We start from the raw sequence: 21,789 nt of genomic DNA on the forward strand, positions 1-21,789 counted from the left end.
TAAAAAATAAGATATGATAATTAAGAATAGTATAAGCAATATAAACAAAAATTAAATAAACACCTGGCAGGCCAAATCAAACCCTAGGACAGATCTACTTTGGGCAGCTCTGCTCTGACAGGTTAATGTAGTTAGTAATCAAAGCTCAACAAAAAGACAAATCAAATGTCATGCTGGGTGTGAGAAAACAACACAAACCACAGAGATATCCCAAAATCTGGCAACCCTAAGTCTGTTCTTATTGGTGTCTTATAACTGTTGTATAATTATTAAATATTAACAACACCACATCGACCACTAATAAAGCCATATTTCCTAGGCTACAACTTCTAAATAAGTTATAAAGGGTGCTCTGTTATGAAAGGGGAACCCAAACTGCTTTGTCCACACAAAATGCAGGCGGTCACACTGTCTTGCTGCCTGCATATTTTTTCCATGTGTGATTCAGTGCTCCTCCTCATGCACTCACCCTCCTCATGGGCCCCTCGGGGCCTCTAACCCAGTCATCCAGCCAGCACTCCAGTTTACAGGAGCCAGTGGTGCACAGGATGACAGGTCACACTCACACACACACACACACACACACACACACACACACACACACACACACAGTATCTCCTGGTCATTTAACAATCTCTCCGGTAGAGTTTGCTGTGGCTGTTCTCTTCCCCTGCCTGCCTGCCTGGCTGGCTGCCTGGCTGCCGGCCTCCTCTCGGCTCCTCCCCGTCTATTTATCAACTGTGTGACGGGTCACGTTATCGGAGGGGGGCAGTCGGTGTGAAAGCACTGAGTGAGCTCCCTGCCGACGAGTCACACAGTCTGCCCGCACTTGCCATTAAATATTCGTCAAAGAGTTGACGGGAAAGCGAAAGCAGTCGAGTAACAGCCGGGAATCCGATAAAAAACCCGGGTGCTGAGCAGCGAGCCGGACAGACTGCTGTAATCTACCCGGAGGAGCTGGATCTCATCGCGGGGCTGGATGCGCGAAGCTCTACGGCATTATAGGTGCACCGGAGTGTGCCGACGACATGGAAAATAAATAGTTGGTAACGCTGCTTTTCTATCACAAGAATACATGTAATGTGTTTAATTTGACTGGTGTGAGGCTTTAATGAGAGTAGACATGAGTGTCGTCGTGTTAAATGAAATGTCAGTGGAGCTCGGTGTGATGTTTAATACACTGAGTCCCGTTTCAAGCGTTTATTCTGGAGCAAGTTGTCACTTGCTCTCCAACGCCACAGCCTGTATCGTCCTGTAGTGAATTCCCCAAACGAGCCACATATTATATTGTCATTGTACGTAATGTGAATTGTTTTATTGTGACAATAGTTTTCAGTTTGTTGTCGAAGTTTCACTCTTTCCTCTTGAGGGAATCTTACCTGTTCCTCTCAGGTCAGCTAGTCGTCGCCTGCTAATGCTCCCGTAGCTAATTGTGTTATTGTTAATAAACCTGTCATACGCCTTTACCTGTGGGTTAGCTTGCCCACACCTTTCTGTGAAAGTAAAGTACAAATAAGCTTGATTTTCATAAGGGTATGTCTTTGTATTTCAAAAAGAGCACAGTAATCCCATATTTAGAAAGTAATTCTCAAGTTTTGCCCCTCTCTGTCACTCCCCATCAGTTTGGACCCGGCTGAAGTCATGGACGCAAGTTGGAAAAACTGCTTCGAAGAGGAGCTCCTGTGTCCCATTTGCCTGAATGTCTTCGAGGAACCCATCCAGCTGCCATGCAAGCACAACTTCTGCAAGGGTTGCATCTCTGAGGCTTGGGCCAAAGACAACGCTGCGGTCCGCTGTCCCGAGTGCAACCATGACTACGACCAGAAACCCACACTGGAGAAGAACTTTAAGCTTGCCAACATAGTGAAGCGCTTTAATGCCTTGAACACTGAGAAAGTCCCTGCTGTGCTGCACTGTGTCCTCTGCAGACGAGGCCCCCCGCTGCCTGTGCGGAAGGTCTGCCTGCGCTGTAAGGAGCCCTGCTGCCAAACTCACATCCAGACGCACCTACAGCAGCCGTGTGCAGCCCCGGGACACCTGTTAGTGGACGCTGAGGAGCTGAGCGCTTGGACCTGCCCCAGTCATGAGGAGTACAGGCTGCTCCACTGTGAGGACGAGCAGGTGGCTCTGTGTCCGTTCTGCTGCATCTCCCACTGCACTAACCAAAGACACACAGTCTGCGATGTGGATACCCAACGCATACAAATGCAGGTACATAAACCGCACACACACACACACGCACACGCTCCCCCTGCTTGCCCATTCACTTGAATTATCAGCTGACTGTCAAAAGCTTTGATGGATGCACTTTCTTTCCAGGGATTCTCCTTTGAATTTCAATGAAGCAAACATTTCTTTCAGGTCAACAGCCTATAAAGGCCTTCTTTCTTTGCCTCTTCCTTTTTATCTTATCTGATGTGAAAAGACTGGACAGGTGAAAGCCACCCCTTGGGGTGGATGCACACACATGCATGCATGCATGCACGCACATGCAGACATACGTCACTGACTGCTTTTAACCTTGATCAAGCCACACATTCCACCCCGCCACGCCTTCACATTAGGCGCCCTGTGCCCTCCGGTAAGTGCTGTGATGCAATCTGCATCCACCGGAAATGATGACCCCGGAGCAGTGGGGGTGGATCCACATGTAGTTTGTTTATGTTAGCTACCATGATTGGTTTTCAGGTTTAGTTCATGAGGAAATGCACACTGGCAAGACTTTAGGGACTGATAAAAGAAGTGACATACTGTCGTTGAGATGAAAATTTGGGCATTTGTGAAGACAAGTGTGCATTTCAACCATTTGTAGTGAAATGCTCTGGGAGACAGGGTTAGATTCTACAGTTTGTGTGTTAATCTAACCGACAACAAATGACTTATGATGTGTCTTGGCAGGGTTGACCACAGGATGCATGGAGGAATGTGTCCCGCATGAAGCCAGCGTGTCATGGCGGTATTTGTTTTCCTCATTAGTTCTTTACTGTTTTTCAGTTCGCTCTCTTTCCACAAGCTTAATGTAAGTGGCAAGGTGCGAAAAACAACCGCCCACGTTCCCATATACACATTTCTTGCCTGTTCCTCCCCATCTGTGGAGGGGCGGGAGTGAGAATCAGATTAGTTTTAGCATCTGCCGTGGTGCGGTCTTGTTGATAGGTTCGGTGATCGTATTATTCCACTCGGGAAGGTTACAGACGGGTTTCTTTCCAGTGTGAACATCACAAACTTCTAAATCTGTTCAAGTCTTCGGCGCAAACTGTTGCTCTGGTTCGGAGCTATTATTGGGACAAAAGATGTCTGTTCAGCCCTTTCCACAGCTGCTCTCCCTACACACACATGCACACACCCACCCATCTTTCTTTTCTTTCCCTACTGTATGTTCGCAGGCTAAATGGAGTTATCCAGGAGTCAGAGGTCCTGGCTCTTCTCAGATTAACACTGTCCCTGCTGGGGTGCACTCTCTCTTATATGGATAATTGTGGCAAAAGGCAAAAGTTAGGCTTCCTGTACGCTGGGTCATTTGTTGAAGTAATTTGAGGCCTGAGTGGCTTCTCTCCATTACTTACTGAAAGGTTGTTCTCCTTGACAGAGCTATGGTCTATTTTGGTAAAAGGATTTTAAATTCCCTTGGCAGCACTCTTGTTGCTTTTGGGATAAACAAAGAGGAAACGTTCATATCTTGGTTATGTTTGGCTCTCACAGGAGCATTTTAGAGTAACCTTTTGCAAGCAAGCTGGTAATTTCAAGACGAGAAAGGAAGAGTAATATAATAGTAATGTCGTCCCTGGGACAGGCGGAGGAGGAGCCCTCCCACACAACCTCACCTTGGTTTTCTCAGGCACCTCAGCAGGAAACCGTCGCTCATGGAAGCTCTGCCGTCTGCAGTTTCTTGTATCTGGGCTGGAGTGAGTCAGTTCCCCAGAATGCAGAGGGCAGTCCATTGACATCAGACGTGGGGAATAGTTGTCAGTTGATTGTGAAAGAGGCTCTCTGTTCATTGAGCCTGAGGCTCCTCATTTAAACATGAGCTTCCTGGCAACCCGCGGGTGTCTGGATGCCTAAATAGGACAGTGGGGAAAGTGATCATTGGCGGGTTTAATCTTGATAAAGGTAGGCTTTCACGCTGCTACAGAGAGATCAGCAAGCAGACAGTTCCCTCCTGTCCCCTTATGCTATTTCAAGCACACAAGAAGACAAGAGGGGAATTGGAGGAAACATGGCAAATGAGGAAGACAGTTGTTGAGCAGAAGCATCCGTGCACAGAAAAGCTGTTGCCATTATGCGAAGCCAAGTCACATAAAGCCAATCATGCACCGATTAACCCAACATAGTCTTTTCTCCTGTTTTTGTCAATACAAAAGTCACACAGAAGGTATAAAAGCATTGTGTAAAGACGGTGATTATGAAATGCAAGAGTGCTGTCCAAAAAGTGTGTAAGTGTTGTGCACACAGGACAGAAAAACGGGATGAAACGTATATTGTTGCCAACTGATCTTACAGGGCAGAGTCAGTTGTTATGGTTGATATCAGATTGTTTGAAGAGGACTGTTTAACTGAAACTGCTTGTGTAAGCAAGACGTACTGTGGAGATGTAGTACAGGTGTGTTTCTAGCCAACAAAACTAAAGAGAATCTACTTGTGTGTCTTTAGGATCCTGACAAACCTGACGAATGCTTGTATATGAAAACACTTGGCTTTGATGCATCATTTAAATCTTCTTGCAGTCAACCTCTCCTCTTTTATCGATGAATTTTCCCACCAACTTACAATAACCACATCACCGTTGTGTGCACGTGTCCTCATCATTGATGTATTAAGTAGAACTAGATATGCTGTAAAGAAATGGCCAACCTGTCGCCAAACACATCTTGCTCAGCCAGCACAGCTGTTCTTAATAAATCCACAGTCCTCATATGAATGATGATGAAATGTGATACAAGCATTACAAGGAATTGCTCATCATAAGATTGCTCTACAGTGCCATCAGTGGTCTAAAACATCCCTTAAACAAAAACGTTGTGCACCACCAAAGTTTAAAACAACATGTTTGAATTTGCTGTTACTTCCAGTATGATTAAAAGGTCATTTGATACATAAACCAATAATAACTGCTAAGAAAAAATTAATAAAATTTATGATCAGTCTTCAGCCAACACACAGATGTAGATGTGGTACGTTTCTTAGCGCTTTCTAAGCTCGTTTTGCTATGCAAGTGTAGCTATCAGTTACATCCCTCAAACTCAAAATTGAACAACTTACAGTTACGTTAAGGCTAATTAAATGCATGCTCGCCACCCCAGCACATGTATAACTAAGCATTTTTATGATGTAGGGCTTGCTTCAACAGCTTAGGTTAGTCCCCATCTCTCGTGCACACACTGTCAAGTATTCAGTATCACAAACCACAAAGTAAAATGCCTTCATGATTTCCCAAGTGGGACACCCACTAACACTGACAGTCAACACTGCAACATGGAGACAGAAATTAATGCATGATCATATTACTGGAAATGCACTTAAAGCAGCGCTGATCAGGATTGTTATATGAACAATAGATCAAATGACTGTGTGTAATGTGAGTGGAGCTGCTTGGAGTGATAAATCAACACAGAATTATCGTCCATCTCTGAAGTTTCCTCCCTGAGTGTCTTTCAGGTGATAGTTTAAGTTTTATGTTCTCATAGCAACTTTACAGATTTGATTCTAACTCAGCACTCTCATCAGCAACATTTCCAGTCAGAGCTGGCAGCTAGACAAAAAGCTTTGATCAGCTCAATGTGCACTAGCTGCCCAGCAACAAAAGGTGAGGTACATTTCGTTGTACAACCCTGCATTGTAGAATTACAATTAATTGAACCTTGTGAACCTTTTATGTCTGTTGCCGACAACATGGTATCTGACAACACGATAAGAAAGGTGCTTGTGTTTGTGACAATAACTACATAGCACACATTGTGAAAAGGTCGTGTTTAGACACAAAAACTACTTGGTGAGGTTTAGGAAAAGTTCCTAGTTTTTGTTAAAATTAAATCAGATACACTTAACCTGTTGTGGCCCTGGAACACTGCCAGAACCATAACTCTAAATAGCAGACTGACAGGGTTAGCGACTAGCCAACATCAAAGTTAGCTAACTCAATAGTGAGCAATAACTAGGAATACTGTACATCTAGTTATCATCATTTTGTGTCAGGTGTACAACTCTATTCACATCTATAAAATGTGGAGTATTGCATCGTGGGATTGCTTGAAGAAATTGGTGAACATGCCGCGGACAGTACTTCTTTTTTTTATCCAATTGTGGAACTTTTGAGAACACTACAGTGGATCAATTCACACACTCAGAAGCCAAACACTCAGATAACATGTTGGACAGTTAATATAGTGCACTATAAAATGAATAGGGAGTGTATCCCCCCCCCACCCCCCAAAAAACAAGAAAATGCACTTGTATGTTCTTACCCGTAGCACTTAAACCATAGCACTTATGTACTTAAGGTATCCTTGATAAATAGCAGCTACCATGCTCAGATGAGGGCTTGAAAACTGTTTCTATTTTTTCTTTTCTACTTTATCGACGGAGATATGTTGTGGTTTCTTTCTTGTGACAAATGTACTTATTGTAAGTCGCTTTGGACAAAAGCGTTTGCTAAATGCCCTAAATGTAAATGTAAGATTGTGGAGCTTTCAGCAGCTAAGAAGCCAAAAAGTAGTTGGTGGAGACCCAAACAGAGCTAAAAGGAAAATTCATATTAGTCCTAGTAAGTTGGATATGTATCTTTTTGCTAATACATTCGCCAACAACTTGATATAGCAATGATATGTCAGTGTTGTTCTCACAGGTAATTCTTCTGTCCCTGAGTGGCCCAAAATTGATATATGCCTATTTAACAGATTCATTACTTGAACTAGTTTGTTTATTGTGTTGTTAGTGCTTCCATAGCCAATTGTCCAAAGAATGAATCATAATCAAAGTCTTGATTTGTGAGACATGAACTCTTCTGTGAAGACAAACTTTTCTGCCTTTTTACAAGCGACAATATTGTCAGCACTTCTCCATTAAAAAAACACAATTTTAAAGAATATGCAAACAACATTGCTTGTACACAGGCTTCTTGCTGTTTTGTTTTAAAACTAGATGGACTGTTGGAAGTGTTCACTGTGGTATAGTATAATGGCCAGGCAGTTGTTGTACATAAAGACTCCATGAGTGTTGTAAGCAGCTGAAGAGGCCTGTTGCTGTGATACCACAATGTAGCTACCCTGAAACTCACTCACTAGAGACCGCAGGAATGTCCTCATTCTCCCTATCTCTTTTTCGCTTCAAACTTTCTCTCTGTTGGTTTCACCCTCGTTTTCTATGTCTTTCTCACTTTCTTTCTGTCCGTTCTTGGCATGTGTGCAAGCAGAGCCCCACAGCACTTTGCCTTTCCTGCCGTTCCCTTTCTTGCATGCACACCCATGCGGAGGGAGAGAGCCGACCCCGGCGTTATGCACACAGACATGACAATCTGTCACTGACACAGAGGCCAATGCAAACAATGGGAGCAATGCATGTGGCAAAATGAGAAAGCAGAGAGGGGTAGAGAGACACCCCCGCTTTTTGCTCCCTCCCGTTCACTCACATACACATTAGCTTCCACATATAAATACATACACAAGGCTTTGTTGCCATGACAGCGGGTTTCCTCTTATTTGGGCATGGTGCCTTTTCCCATGCAGAAACAGTTCATTAAAAAGCGTACCTGCCCTCCCCAGTTCCCAGTTAGCTGTCAGCCTGTGACTGCAGATTGATTTCCTTCTCTTGCAGTAAATGGAGAAGGATTATGTTTACTGGCTCTTTTATCAGCTGATTCAGCCCACAGAGGAGGTAGGCTGGTCCCAACAATGGACTTCACTTGCTGTAGCACGGTCCCTGATAAACTTAGAAACAATCAGAGATGGATTTGTGCAATTGTTTTTGCCTTTGCTGCTGCTCCCCTAATGGATAAATGCATGTGGTTGTCGCTGGCAGCTGTTGTTTCCTCCGTCTCATCAGGATTGTGGAGGAGGTTGTCTTAGTGACTAATGAAAAGCACCCAGGTTCGCTGAGGTCACAGCAGAGGCCTGAGTTTTAACACACAGTGCACAGTTATATATTTATTTTATTCTCAGTGTATTGTATTGTGGTCCATCTGTCTAATCCATCTCTCGCATGTCATCTCTCCACAGGCCATGCTAATGAGGCAGCAAGACAGACTTGAAGGTCGTGTTCAGAACATCGATGAGCAGCTCACCAAGCTGGAGTCAAACAAGACGCTGATGAAGGTACAGTGCGACGCACACATCGTGTGTACCTACATTTTGGACTTTATCAGCACAGCTCTTTGTCATCATGTGGGGGTTTTTGTGCTGTAATTTTGTCTACGCTGTGCCATAATGAAATGACCCTGTACTCTTGTTCGCAGCTCGAAAATGAAAAGAAAATGTAATTTATCTCTGGCTTTGAATGGATAGTGCATTAGGAGGAGGAAATGCATTTTACAAATGACTTTCTGAATTCAGTCCTGAACAAGAAAGTGATAGATTCCACAAAATGAAGTCAGAAAAAATATACTTCACATCAATTCACTACTATTTATCGATGCATACTTTCTTTTCTTTTTTTATCCAAGGTTTTAAATTCTGCTGAAGACAGTGTTGTTAGGTATAATTGGAAGTCCAGGAATTTAATATTCCTTTTTGGGGGACTCGAAAGAGACCGATTATAGACAGAATGGTCAAACTTGAGCAAATCTGAAGTGTATTGTGATTAGAGCTGCAACTAACAATTATTTTCATTGTTGATTATTTTGTCGATTATTGTTATTCTTTAATTTTTTAGTTTAGAAATGTCTTAATAGTTTTTTGGTCTTAGAAATGTCAGAAAATGGCACCCTCAAATATCTTGTTTTGTCCACAACCCGAAGATATTTAGTTTACTGTCATGAAGGAGTAAAGAAACCAGAAAATATTCACATTTAAAGGGTTATGCTACTGCATATGTGAAAAAAGTAGTCTAAAGCCTTTTGTGGCTCCAGTGGAGGCTGCATGTAATCTCATAAATTGCTCCAATGATGTCACTCAGTGGCTAAGTTGCATTGTGGGTAGGCTCCAAGTTTTGAAAAGAAAGAAGAACACTGGAACAAAAATGGCGATATCTCTGGTTCTGCTGTATCAATTTTGATTTGTTTTGAAACTGTCAATAACAAATCCAACAGTGTTACAGGAGTGCACTGCTAGACCAGTGGTCTGCTTCTCAAAACCTAATGCCTGCGTTTCCCACAATGCAACATCCACTGAACGACATCACTGGAGGCAGTTTATCAGATTACATGCAGCTTCCTCTGGAGGCACAAAAGGCTTTTATACTAGTTTTTTCACATATGCAGTAGTACTCCACAAGACCTGTAAACACACTTAATGTGAACAGTTGCCCTTTAAGAAGCAGGAATCAGAGAATTTGGACTTTTTCATCCTTAAGAAACTCAAACCGATTGACAAGTTAAAATAGATGCAGCTTGAATATTGACAAGACAAGTCTCCTCCAGAGCCACCAAAGACATTATACAACTATTTTCATTTTTAAGTTCTATTCTCCATTGCTAATAACCCGATTTTAACATGTATAATAGGTGGCTGTAATTGTCCGTGTGCATGTGTCGCCTCTCCACAGGACGCAGTGTCTGAACTGAAGGAGCGTGTGAGAGCCCAGTATCAGAGGATGCACGCGCTGCTCGAAGCTAACCAGGCTGAAACCGTGCAGATGCTGGAGAACACTTTCACCATGTACGTGAGGAAAAACTCCCAGCAGGTTCTGCAGCTCAACGAGAGGCGGCATCAAGCGGAGAAACTCCTGAGCTCAGTGCAAACGTTCTTCCAAAGATCAGAGAGCATTAACTTCATGAAGGTACAGATCTGCACCTCTCTTTCCATTTCTCCCACATCCGATTATGTCTGTACAGCAATGTAAACACACATAAAAATACACCAACTGAAAGTGTTTGACAGTATTCACGGGATCAAATGTTGGATTTTCACAACACACTAAAAGCACTGTCACACACAAACACTGACGCATATACACATGTACACACACATGTACATACACATGTACACAGAAAGACCACAGCAGGCCCGTTGTTTTCTGTTCTCCTCAGAGTGGCTGATAGTGAGATGTTAAAAGGCAGATGAATACTGAGTGACTTGTGTTTCTTACTGTCTTTTTCAGAACACAAAACCTTATCAGCTGCTAATGGACAGGTAAGCAAATTTATATTTCTTTTCTGATTCACTTCATTGTTTGATGATTGTATTTAGTGTTTATCACGGTGCTTGTCACCATGTTGCTGAAATGAGAATAGCTAGTCCGCCTTCAAGGTCAGTCCACCATAACAGGCTGGGCACACTGGATGCGTGTGCAGCGCTGCTGCATGGCGTTACCTCTAGCTTTTCATTTCGGTTAACAGGTTAACAGGTTAGACTGGCCACACTGGATGCATGAGTTCTCACACGCGTGTCAAGCGTGGCTGCTGCGTCGCTTCATCCAGAGATTCAGAGTCTCGCCCATTTTTACCACTACATGAGCGCAGTTCTCGTCAAAAGTAGACCTGTGAACAACCTGGAGACCCATTATCTACAGTTATAATGTCTGTATCTGTAGAATATGTCACAGATATGAAGAGAATACACACAACAGGTGAAGGGCAGTTTTTTTTTTCCTGTGCACTCTTTTTTTCTTTCTTTCTTTCTTTCTTTCCCTCCCTCCCTCTCTTTCCCTCTCCTGCTTTCTCGCTCTTTAAACGGGGCGGAAAAGGAAGATCAAGTCATCATATTTAGTGATTATTATCAAAGTCAAACTCCATGTAAACAGATAGGGCGGGCAAGAGCCGTGCTGCAGCAGCAGCAACGCTGCCTATGTGAACACAAACACGCGAGTGAGCAGCAGCAGCTCAGCAACGCAGAAGCCACACACTAAACAAGCATCCTGTGTGGCCAGCCTGTAAGTGAGCCTGGGCCTAAAATGTGGCTAACTTCAGGGCTAACCCGCTTTACTTAAATTAGCAGGCAAGCAAGGAACAGGTACTTGGCTTTGGTCTTGAGGGTTTGTAGCATTTGCCGCTATAATGTTACTGCTGACTTCGTACTCACCTATATCTGTCTTTCTCTTGACTGATACTTTCCAAAGGAATACACATTACACACATTATAGCCCACATTATAGGGCCGCCGGTCTTGCAAAACACTGGTGGAAACCCTGGCACAACCACGATGCACTGACTCTTATTCTGCTGTCATTAAGCATTAAAACATTTAATATTCTCTACCTAACTGCAGTTTAATTTTCAATTCTGTGTTTGGTGTTTTAAAACCAGAGAATTGTCAATACAAATGTAGCCTTGGCAAATTGGGAGAACATGAGTGAATGAAGAAGAATGTGCAATTCTTGTTCCCATTATACACATAATCCTACTCAAAATGTGTTAGCATAAAGGAGAGGTTTATACATCACTGTTGCATGTATTATACTGCAAAATGCTTCTCCAGCAAGGGTGCAAGAGACTTATTGAATCTGGTCCACAGTATTTTACGTGTCTTCCTCATTATAACACATGTATTTCTTTTTTAAGGTCAAACTCGCACCTGACTAGTGCCATCCCTCCACTCAGAGTGGGCCAACTACACTCTCATCACTTGCAATCCGAACTCTCAACGAGAGAAAAGAACCTGCGGAAAATGCTCGAGGGTAAGAAAGAAATTGCAATCACTAAATTAAGATGAGCAAAAACTATATTTTAAAATATTTAACAACAATTTAAGTGAGATGTAACTATTATCTCTTCCTTTGTAACTATTTCCCTTCCTCAGAGCCGTTCAATGAGGCGCCCATTCTTGAGCTTGTCCAGTCTCACAGCAACTCTGCTGGCTCCCACATGGGCACTGGTTCAGGACTACAGAAGAGGAAATACAGCATGGCTTTCTTGGAGAGTAACACAGCAAACTCCGTCTCCCAAGATCCTCCACCGTTGCTCTACAGCAGCAAAAAGCCCTATCTAGCTGACCAGAGCCATCGTGCTCCATCCATGTATTCCTCTGAAGGCCTCTCCCAGAATCCTCACGCTGGCCCCGGCCACAGCCGACTCCTTGACCCTTCAGCCCATCACATGGTGGGTCTAGGGTCCAGCTCCAGCCACCACTCAGGGACCATATTCCCCCCCTCCCACTTCCCCAGTGGAGGTGCCTCTCAACAAGCCATGTTTGAAGGGAGGAAAGTACTGATGTGCACTCTGAATAACTGCTGCTGCTCCGGGGCCCCCGCTGCTCGTGCCCGGCCTCCATACCCAGCGTCGGACTCCTTCCCCTCAATGACCTCTCAGGAGTTTCCCCCACACGCCCCGCTGCCTGCGAGCCAGCCACTGCAGCATTTTCCCTTGAGGGGGCTGATGGAAGCCTCACAGACAGCCAGGCACCCTGACTTCTACGGGCTGTACGGCCAGTCTTCAACCAAGCATTACGGGACCAAGTAATAAACCACAATCAGCATTTTGTTCCGTTGTATTAAATCAGATCTGGCCTCAGAATTTCCATGTTTGCTTTTTGTTCCTACCCCCTTAGATTCAGAGATATATCTGTGTCTCCAACACGCCTTCATGATGTCGTTATACTGAAATGTACTTGACCCCATTTTGGGAAACCATGTCCTGTTAGCTGTGGTAGCCCTGTTTACTTCCTGAATCACAGTGACAGTTGTAACGCTCTAATTTGACAACACACACTTGTATTTATTTTCTGTTTCAATTCGACTGGAAGTGCTAATGTGAATAACGTAGTCTTAAATCCATTCAAGCAGTGAACTAAAGAAACAACATATCCTTCATCCCGAGTCCTGACGCGGGATTCCAGAGACTTCAGTGCCTAAAAAGACTGTTAACACGCTCTTATTGTACTTGCAAGTTCCTAGGTCTTGATTATTTCCTGTTTGCGGCTGAAAGCATGCAGGGAGCCTCTCCATGCACTCCAAAGTCCACGTGGCTTTAGAAACACACTGGACTACAAATGCTTGTCAGGTTTTTAATGAATTTTTATACAAGATTATGAATAAACCAAAATCAGTGGAAAACGTTGAATAAACGAGCATATTAATTTACCCTTGTGTTGTGTTTTAACAGCTTTTATCCAGCCACAGATTTGTTATTTTTAACCTCATGTTTGATTATAGTTTGAGGTCTGTTTGTACTGAGAAGCACATTTGTTCAGACTGAGGTTTTACAGTTTGACTCCCTGGGTTACAGTTGAAATGTCAGAGCTTCCTGGAAGAAAAAAGAAAAAGAGAAAACGAGCCATTATTGCAGTGCATCCCACCCTGCACCTCGCCCACAATCTGTTCATAGGTTAAATGGAAAAATGAGACACTGGGTGAGCACATGTTTAAGAGGAGGAATCTCCGAGCACAGCGGAGGAGGTTTGGACGCTGATTTGTTCCAGACCGGGCCACAGCAGGCCCATTATCTGCCAATTTAGGACAGTTCACTTCCTTGTCAACATCCTGGTTTCGGGCAAAACCTCCGTCTCATCCCTCTTTGTCTCATTATTGGAGCTTGTTGTCAAGTTAGGTCAGAGAACAGGAATAACCGATGAGCAGCACCTCCCTCCTCTCCCCTCCCCTCGCCTCTGTCTCTTCCTCTCCCGGGGTATCATTTGCCGGGACTGGATGTGGAAGAGGAGGAGGAGGAGGGTGAGAGCGGCGGCAGCGGATGATATAAGCACAGAGTTTTAATGAGGGCTGGGACAGCATAGTCATCTACTTATCTGTCACTCATGCTCCTTTCATCACCCTCCCACCCCACCATCAGTGAGACGGTGAGGGGCGGAGTGGAGGGCTGAGAGGGAGGAGAGGGGAACGGGGGGGGCAAGTGAGGTGCATCACTTATTTATGGGTTATAAAATGTCCTGCCCTCCTGTTTTTGTTCCCTCTTTTCTTTTGTCCAGTCTGTTTTTTTATTCATCATTTAAATTCAAGACAGTGAATACTGAAATTTATGATTTCTTCTCTCCACGGAAGCCGACCCCCTTTAGCTGCTAATGCATGAGGCCGAGCAGTAGGAGGAGCTGAGGTTTAGTTAGAGTGTGGCATGAATCTGACATTTATTGTTTAGTGAGTGTGTGTGTGTGTGTGTGTGTGTGTGTGTGTGTGTGTGTAAGCCTATTAGCATTCCCCTTGAGCACAGTTCCTTCTGTGTGTGTGTGCGTTATTAATAAAACATACAGTAGATATCCTCAAGGAGGCCATACCGTTAATTTAATCCGTATAAATAATTTCATTTAAAGCAGAGTTTTTACATCAGCCATGACAACTTCAACCCTAAAAACATAAAAACTGGGGATTCAGATGTTGGAAAAGACAGAATTTAGTTTGAAAATAGTTTCAAAAAACATAAAAAATAGTTTTTGAAAGATTTATTCAGCAAAATTGTGTGGCAGATCATTACGCTGTCTAACAGCATTGTTGATTATCAATCTTATAATGTATTGGCACAAACATTAAGCTTTAAAAGAGGTGCGTAGCTTTGTGTGTGTCTGGTTTGTGGTGCCTCGTGTGCAGGCTTGGTGCAAGTCAAATCCTGTTGTACGAGCGAGTGTGTGCTCAGGTGTCAGCGCATAATTAGCCAGTTATTGTGTGTTTCCTCATATATGTGCAGTGGTAGGCCCTGTGTGTGTGTGTGTGTGTGTGTGTGTGTGTGTGTGTGTGTGTGTGACAGAGAGAGAGGGAGAGAGAGAGAGCTCGGTGAGGTTACATATAGGGTAAAGGGTGATGCACTTGACAGCTGTGCTCTGTTGTGGCAGGTGTGTTTGAGCTGTATATGCATGAGTACAACACGCCCCTGCCCACAGGACGAGCCGTAGCCTGTAGTTTGTGTGTGTGAGTGTGTGAGTGTGTTTCCAATGCATGGGGAACTGTCAGCTGTTGTGCAGCTGTTGTTTGTGTGCCTTAGCCAGTGACTAGAGGTGCTGTTGGAGGTGCAGTGGGCACTATCTCTGTCTCTCACACGCTTTTCTTGCCCGGCAGTTTTTCATCTTATATGAGACTATATTTACGTTTGATGAAATATTGATACTCCAACAGATGTTTGCACCCTAAGACGTCAGTCAGTAAAAGCGCTGCAACTTTTGCATCGCAGTCAAAGATCCACCGCTGCTCCAACAGGGATATTTATACAGACAACTATCATGTCTTGAAGAAAAAGTCCTCCTCAGAACAGCTCTGATTTAGGTATCAGTCACTTTGAAAGGAAGGAAAAGGCTTTGAACAATCCCCAAATTAAAGATGCAACATGTACAAATTAGCCACTTGCAGCTAACTAACTTGCTAACTGTAGCTGATGTTAGCTAGTTAACTCAGTTAGCCATGCAGCTAGCGGGTCTGGACTGGGAGCTTGGAGCATTGAGGGGATTCTGATGTTTACACCGCTAACTGAGACGGGGCTAGCTGGTTAGCATGTTAACTTAGGGAGATATCTCTGCGGTGCATAAATGTCATAAGGTCAAAACTCTTATTTCTTTCACCTCTGTTGCAAATTTAAGCACATTTATGTGTAAATCTTTTACATATTGCACCTTTAATTAATCAAATAGCATCATCAATAAAGAAAGTTTGAGACTCACAGAGAGATACTGGACGTATGAAAACACTTGAATGCAGAATAACTCCTGGAATGCACTGAACATCACATACTGGTGATATATAGCAGCTGAGTATCTGACGGTGGAGTTTTCCTCCCTAACTCAGGCCTTTGCTGAATATTATTGACACAGTCCCAATACATTTGCACAGCTTGCAGCTTGCGTAACCGTCCCGTCGGTTCAGCGGTGGATGTGAGAGGTGGCTGACATGGCAGCATTAAGTGATATAGCGTGTGGATTTAATGAGTGGCCATTAGTGCTATTAGTCTGCACACACACGTCGTCTTAGCAGACCTCCCAGTAACACTGACAGGAACCTGGACATATACAGCATAATGCATACAGAGCAGCTATTCATCAACCATGCAGAATACTAACCTTCATCTGATAAGGCCTTTGAAATCAGTGCCAAAACTCCAATCCAGGATAGCAGTGTATACACACACACACACACACACACACACTGCAAAAACATCAAAGACAAAGAGCCGTGGCCGATGTGTATTGATCTCCTGGTCTATTTTTTACTGGTGGAAATCATTGTAACATTAACCAGTCCACTGTCGACTTTAAGCTGAGGGGAAACAGGCAACTCTAAAACAATATGTGTACAGTAAATGAAATAAGCAAAGCCAGGAAGGGTGTGTGTGTCTGTGAACTGTGGGCTGTATACATGAACATGGCTGGCAAAATGAAAGGCCAGTTTTTAAATGAGAAGACAAAGTGCTTCAGCCGTTGCCACAGTAACTTTGGTCTATACCAGAGTGACACATTTAAGTGTCAGATAATAAAATGCCTTTTCTCCAGCGCTGCACTTACAAGTAGAAATGTGACTTTATGGTTATTTGCTTTATTATTCAGATTTGCACAGCTTTATTCTTTTATTCCACAACATTTCAGAGGAGTGTACCAGCTGCATATAAAAAAGGGTATTTACATTTTACTCCCCTTCCTGTCTCTAGAGGAGCAGGAGAAATGACAAAACATAGTTGCTGTACCGAAATTATGCCAAGATTAACTCCCTATTCTTCATAAGGTATATATGAAAAAATGTGCACAATTAAGGGGTTAATTTGTGTGTGTGTGTGGAGAGAGAGAGAGAGAGAGAGAGAGAGGGAGAGAGAGAGAGAGAGAGAGAGAGAGAGAGAGAGAGGGAGAGAGAGAGAGAGAGATTTACTGTCTGCTCATGATGACGAGCTAGCAAACAGGAAGTTGTTTCCGGCAGCCAGGTATTTACCAAAGTAAGGTCTGTGTGACGGCTCAGATTGAGTGCCTTAAGTGGCACTTGGTAGAAGTGGTATATACACGCCTGCCACGTTGTCCGGCTTTTGCATAAAACTGAACAGAGCGTCTGAATGGAGCGAGAGGAGAGGGAAGCATAGACACAGTCAAAACCCCCCCGTCAGCTTTCTTCACTTTGACCGTTTCTGTGTTTTCTGTTGCCACTGCTTCCCTCTGCTCTCACATGCAGGCGCTAGAAACTCCCCAACATTGCCTCCCTCCAGTTAAATATAGCAATGTCATTTCTCTTTCTGTTTTACTGGTGTGTTTATAATCACTGTACTTTCCAAAACCATCTCCATTACTGTAACACTTGTGCTGACTGCAGACATCCAAGGCCTTTGACTTAATGAGGCAAATGGACAACATATGTACGCACGTAGAAATTATGGTTTGATGAAATAGTGTGTGAAAACGTGTACTTTTCCCTGTGTTTTTGCATTCAAATGTAGGCAAATTTTCTTATGTGAGGGTTGAAGGCTATGTCTTAGTAAACAGCTGCCAGATGACAGCTAAGAATAGATATTATTTGAGGTATGGAGCAGCCTATATTTAAAGTATATGGGGCAGGCAAAGCTGAAAGTCTGGACGGTTTAGACCAGGCCTGCCAAAAGTGGGGCCTGTGGGCCAAAGTTGGTCCACCATAATGTTCAGTTTGGGCCTCCAGGTTCTACTGAGTGAAAGTGAATAAAAAAAATAGAATATATGCTGTTTTAGTTTATTATTTATTTATATATTTATTATTTTGTATTGTTAAAATGCTCATAAAATGACATCATTTACTCTTTAAGTTATCAGCTACTTTACATACAATTTCTATAACTTTGCAATGGAAGTCAGTTCAGTTTTGGTCCTTGAAGGGAAAAAAGTTTGGCCACCCCTGTTTTAGACAATCAGACGATCAGATGTCACTGTGTACACATTAAACCACTGGTCCTTAGTCAGATACCAAACTGACAGTGGTATCCTTTTATGTATGCTAATGGTTTTACTGATTGTTTTCCTGCAGTACAAGCCCTAAAAGGCTACATTCGTTAGAGATACAGCATTAATCTTAAATCCTCCCTACAGAGGCCTTAACAATGAACCTCAGCTGCTTTGACTATGATGCTCCTCTGCTGGGTTCATTTTACCAGCTGACTTTATCGAAGAAGTGTTTACTCCTTCGTCGTGTCCTCCTGCCTCATACCAGGTCAGAGAACCGGCGGACAGCTGCAGCTACAGACGACACTTCCCTGGCAACCACGGAGCATATCTGGATGGACTCACTCAGTTGGTATGAACAGGAAGTGTTTTGAACAGTGAGATGTTGTTTATGAGTGTGTGTGTGGGCATTATTCCACCCAGCAGCTGCTCTACACTGAAAAACCATTTGACGCTGCCTTCCACCTGAACTATGAACTCAACTGAACGGATGTCATTTCAGGTGAGCCCGGAAACTCCAAGCTCAGCAGAGTCCGTCATTAAACTCCGCACTGCACCTCTGAGTGACAGTTTGGTGTTTTTGAAAAGGCTGTTCTTGAGCAGTACAGGTCAGGTGCTCTTTTCAACACAGTGGTCAACTTTACCAACCAGAGCGCTGCGTCACCTTCAGTGATTTAACGAGCTACGTACAAACAAGTGACTCAGCATCAGGCTTATTAATGATGAGCCAACCTCTGGCAAAGATGGACTCTTCTGTAGTTACTTGATTACTCTCACTGTACTTCACGGTACTTTCTAATTTGTATTAAAGCCCTATCCAAAATTAAAAACCATTCGTCCATACACTGCACACTCATCTCTAATACTTCCCAGGATCAGCAGTTCTACGCCCTCTCTTAATGTATTGAAATTAATGAAGCCATCTCTTTTCCAGATGAAGAAATATACTTTTGTCTGCACCTAAAGGTGCTGTGGCCACAGTCACTGTGAGTTGTCAAAGCATAAATGAAAAGTATAATGTTTCACAAGCTGTTTGGAGAATTGTGACAGCTGTAAGAAGATAATGTCCTCTCCGCCACAGAGACAGACAAATAGGAATTTAACAGTACAAAGAAATAAATAACTGCTTTCTTTCTCTGCACCGTAATAAATAGATATGATCTGACATAAAAGGTGACAAAACATCTGTGTGTTGATGTAGCGCACATAGGCCGACAATAAAGGGCTCAACTTTAGCGAAAATGATGTGCAGCAAAAAGAAAGTTGACACAGGACTGTCCTGCATTGTAGTCTGCAGTGGCACACACACACGCACACACACACACACACACACACACACACACACACACACACACACACACACACTGCAATAGCATCAATTTACCATTCCTTAGATAATACAGGCTGCCCTATATGCCAGAAAACTTTCCGTGTGCTGGTGCCTTTTCCATTTTTTTTCACTCCTTCAACCTGAGTTCCAGGTCCATGTATTGTCATTGTATTATTAAATGTCCGTTTGTGATATTCTAATTAACATCCATTCTGTCAATGTACAAACTCAAATGCTCCACAATACCATAACACATACTGTACTATACTGAGTTCACATTTGCTACATGCTACATACCCTGATTAGGAAGCAAACATGGGCGTTGGATTGTTGACTGCCACTTCAAAGCCTTGACTTTTGCATTCAGCCGTTTCCATCTTAATTTTTTGAAGCCAGAAGTGACCATAATTACAAAGTAGTCCCACCCTAAAGCATATCACGCTTTATCAGCTGTTTCACTCCAAATGGAACCATCATTTACTAAATGAACATCATGCTGGGTTGGACACAACCTGAAAGTAGCGACTGATTTGCCGAGAAGAGAGAAGTGGGGTCATATCCTCATAAGCTTACATACAATCAGACTTCTTTTTGAAACCAGTGGAGTCACCCCCTGCTGGCCATTACAAAGAATGCGAGTTTAAGGCACTTTTGTATTGGCTGCGGAGCATTGCTGCCTCTCAGGGACAAAAGTTCATTGTACTCATCCAACAGGTGGATGGTCCCGCCTCTGACTGGGCAGATAGCCAATCATCGTTGGCTAATCATGGGCCATTCCCTGGACACGCCTTAGGGTAAGATGACCTCCTTCCATAAGACAACTCCAACAAACCACAACATGTTCTCTGTGTTATCCTGGAGATCGTGTTTGCCTACGCCACAGACACAAGCGCTGCTCTGGACGCAGCTGTAACCTCTACATGAAGGTGAGGATGTAACGCACCACACAGACGCCGGACCATAAAACCTTTATACCCAATAAAAGTGGTATTAAGGTTCACAAAACTCCCACTCAGCATACACCAGTCGGATGTGGTTTATGAGTCAGAAAATAAGAAGCAGCAGCACCTGCTCCGAGTCAAGGTGACATTAATTAGTTGGAGGGATTGCCACACGTTGATTTGCTGTCTGTCACGTGACCCCTTGGAGGTTTTTTCCCCCCTCCGGTGATGTGAAATCCAGTGAGTCGGCCTCCTGAGCTGAGATCCGATCTGTGAAAGCGCCTTGAAAATTTTAGAGCAGGTAATGGATGTCATCCGAGGTTACTGCTCATTTTGTTTCTCCCACTCCCAGAGATAGAGGGAGAGATGGCTTTGCTTCTACCACCCTAATAATGCCAATGAAAGCACTCCTACCCTCCTCATCTCTGTGTTATCAGACGGCTGCCACCAAGGGCATCACACAGGTGGTCATTTATCATGTTTCCAAGGCAGCGCCTGGCGTGACTTATTTGTTAGGACAAAAGCTGCGGTGGTGTTCCCCTCTTATGGACATCTGGCACTCAGCGGTGTCGCTTATTTAGTATTCTCTCCCCCTCTCTCGACTTTTCCCTCCTCTCCTGTCCCACCGTGTCACAGTGGTGCTACCCATCATCATGCAGAGACGAGATTTGGGTGATTTGATGCAGGTGAGCTGTGAGTGCAGATGACTGAATGTGTGTTAATGTATTTCCCATCCCTCGATGATGTTGTTGGATAAACAGGTTCATTATGAGAGGATTACTTTCCTCCACGCACCTCTGCGAGTGATTTCTATTGCAGCTCGAAGATAAAATGCAGTATTTCTACTTGGACAAGAGGCTCTAATGAGACAGACTGGCAATCTACAGATGAACCAGTTATACAATCAACAAGGATGTTTGCTCAGCGCAAGTGGGATTGTGATGTTTATGTATATGCAGGTGATGTTACCCGATACAGCCACATCTGCCTTCATAAAGCTCCCACTGCTACCACACGATCTACTGTCACCCTCCAGCCTAAGAGTTATTCATCACTGGTGGTTCACAGTCAGCTTGGACAGTCCTTTTACACAGAACCAGTGATCATTAGGCAGCGGTGCTTTCTGGGGAAGCATCTTTATTTATTCACTTGTCTACCTCCCAGCTCTTTAGCCTTTCTATGGCTTATTATTCTTTATTAGGCTTTTTTACAGCCTGAAGTAATGTTGTCACAATATACTGATAGTGATAATTAAATATTGTGTTATTAATACACACATGTTCGGCCTTCTGGGTCTTTTATCAGTTCATCTAATTGCCTTTTCACTTTGTTTTTGTACTCTACCTTACAGTTGTTACAGACTCTCTTCCGCCTCCACACGCTCTAGAAACTAAAGACAGTAAACAAAGTTAAAGATAAATTTGACCGACTTTTCCTTATTTCTGTAGATATCGACATATTGTCCTGAATTTGTTTGTCCACGATAATCGCGTAGGGAAAATCTGGTATCGTGACAGCCCTGGCCTGTAGAACCAACAAGCTTCTTACTGTAACAAGAACACACAAGTTTGAACACTTTTTCATTATTTCATTGAGGAGATTTCTGTAGTTTTTG

At 43.5% G+C, this 21,789-nt stretch overlaps 1 protein-coding gene across 2 annotated transcripts; it reads left to right on the forward strand.

Annotated features, from left to right (window-relative positions):
* Positions 1 to 774: 774 nt before the first annotated feature.
* On the forward strand, positions 775 to 13,164 carry trim8a (tripartite motif containing 8a). Of its 2 annotated transcripts, none has more exons than XM_084374907.1 (7): positions 775 to 1,046; positions 1,623 to 2,211; positions 8,211 to 8,306; positions 9,694 to 9,927; positions 10,249 to 10,280; positions 11,648 to 11,763; positions 11,886 to 13,164. In XM_084374907.1, the coding sequence occupies exons 2-7, from the start codon at positions 1,642 to 1,644 to the stop codon at positions 12,542 to 12,544; spliced, it is 1,707 nt and encodes a 568-aa protein (XP_084231033.1). In that variant the 5' UTR covers positions 775 to 1,046; positions 1,623 to 1,641; the 3' UTR covers positions 12,545 to 13,164. The 2 variants fall into 2 exon arrangements, with proteins under 2 accessions (XP_084231033.1, XP_084231032.1); XM_084374906.1 differs by having other exon boundaries at positions 775 to 1,042.
* Positions 13,165 to 21,789: the final 8,625 nt, after the last annotated feature.

This window comes from Pagrus pagrus (assembly GCF_965226575.1).
Source record: "Pagrus pagrus genome assembly, chromosome: 15".
NCBI lineage: Eukaryota > Metazoa > Chordata > Actinopteri > Spariformes > Sparidae > Pagrus > Pagrus pagrus.

Coding starts and splice junctions, on each gene's coding strand:
- trim8a (XM_084374906.1), top strand. Junction 10,281..11,647: donor TATCAGCTGCTAATGGACAG/GTAAGCAAATTT, acceptor TTCTTTTTTAAG/GTCAAACTCGCACCTGACTA. Junction 11,764..11,885: donor CCTGCGGAAAATGCTCGAGG/GTAAGAAAGAAA, acceptor TCCCTTCCTCAG/AGCCGTTCAATGAGGCGCCC.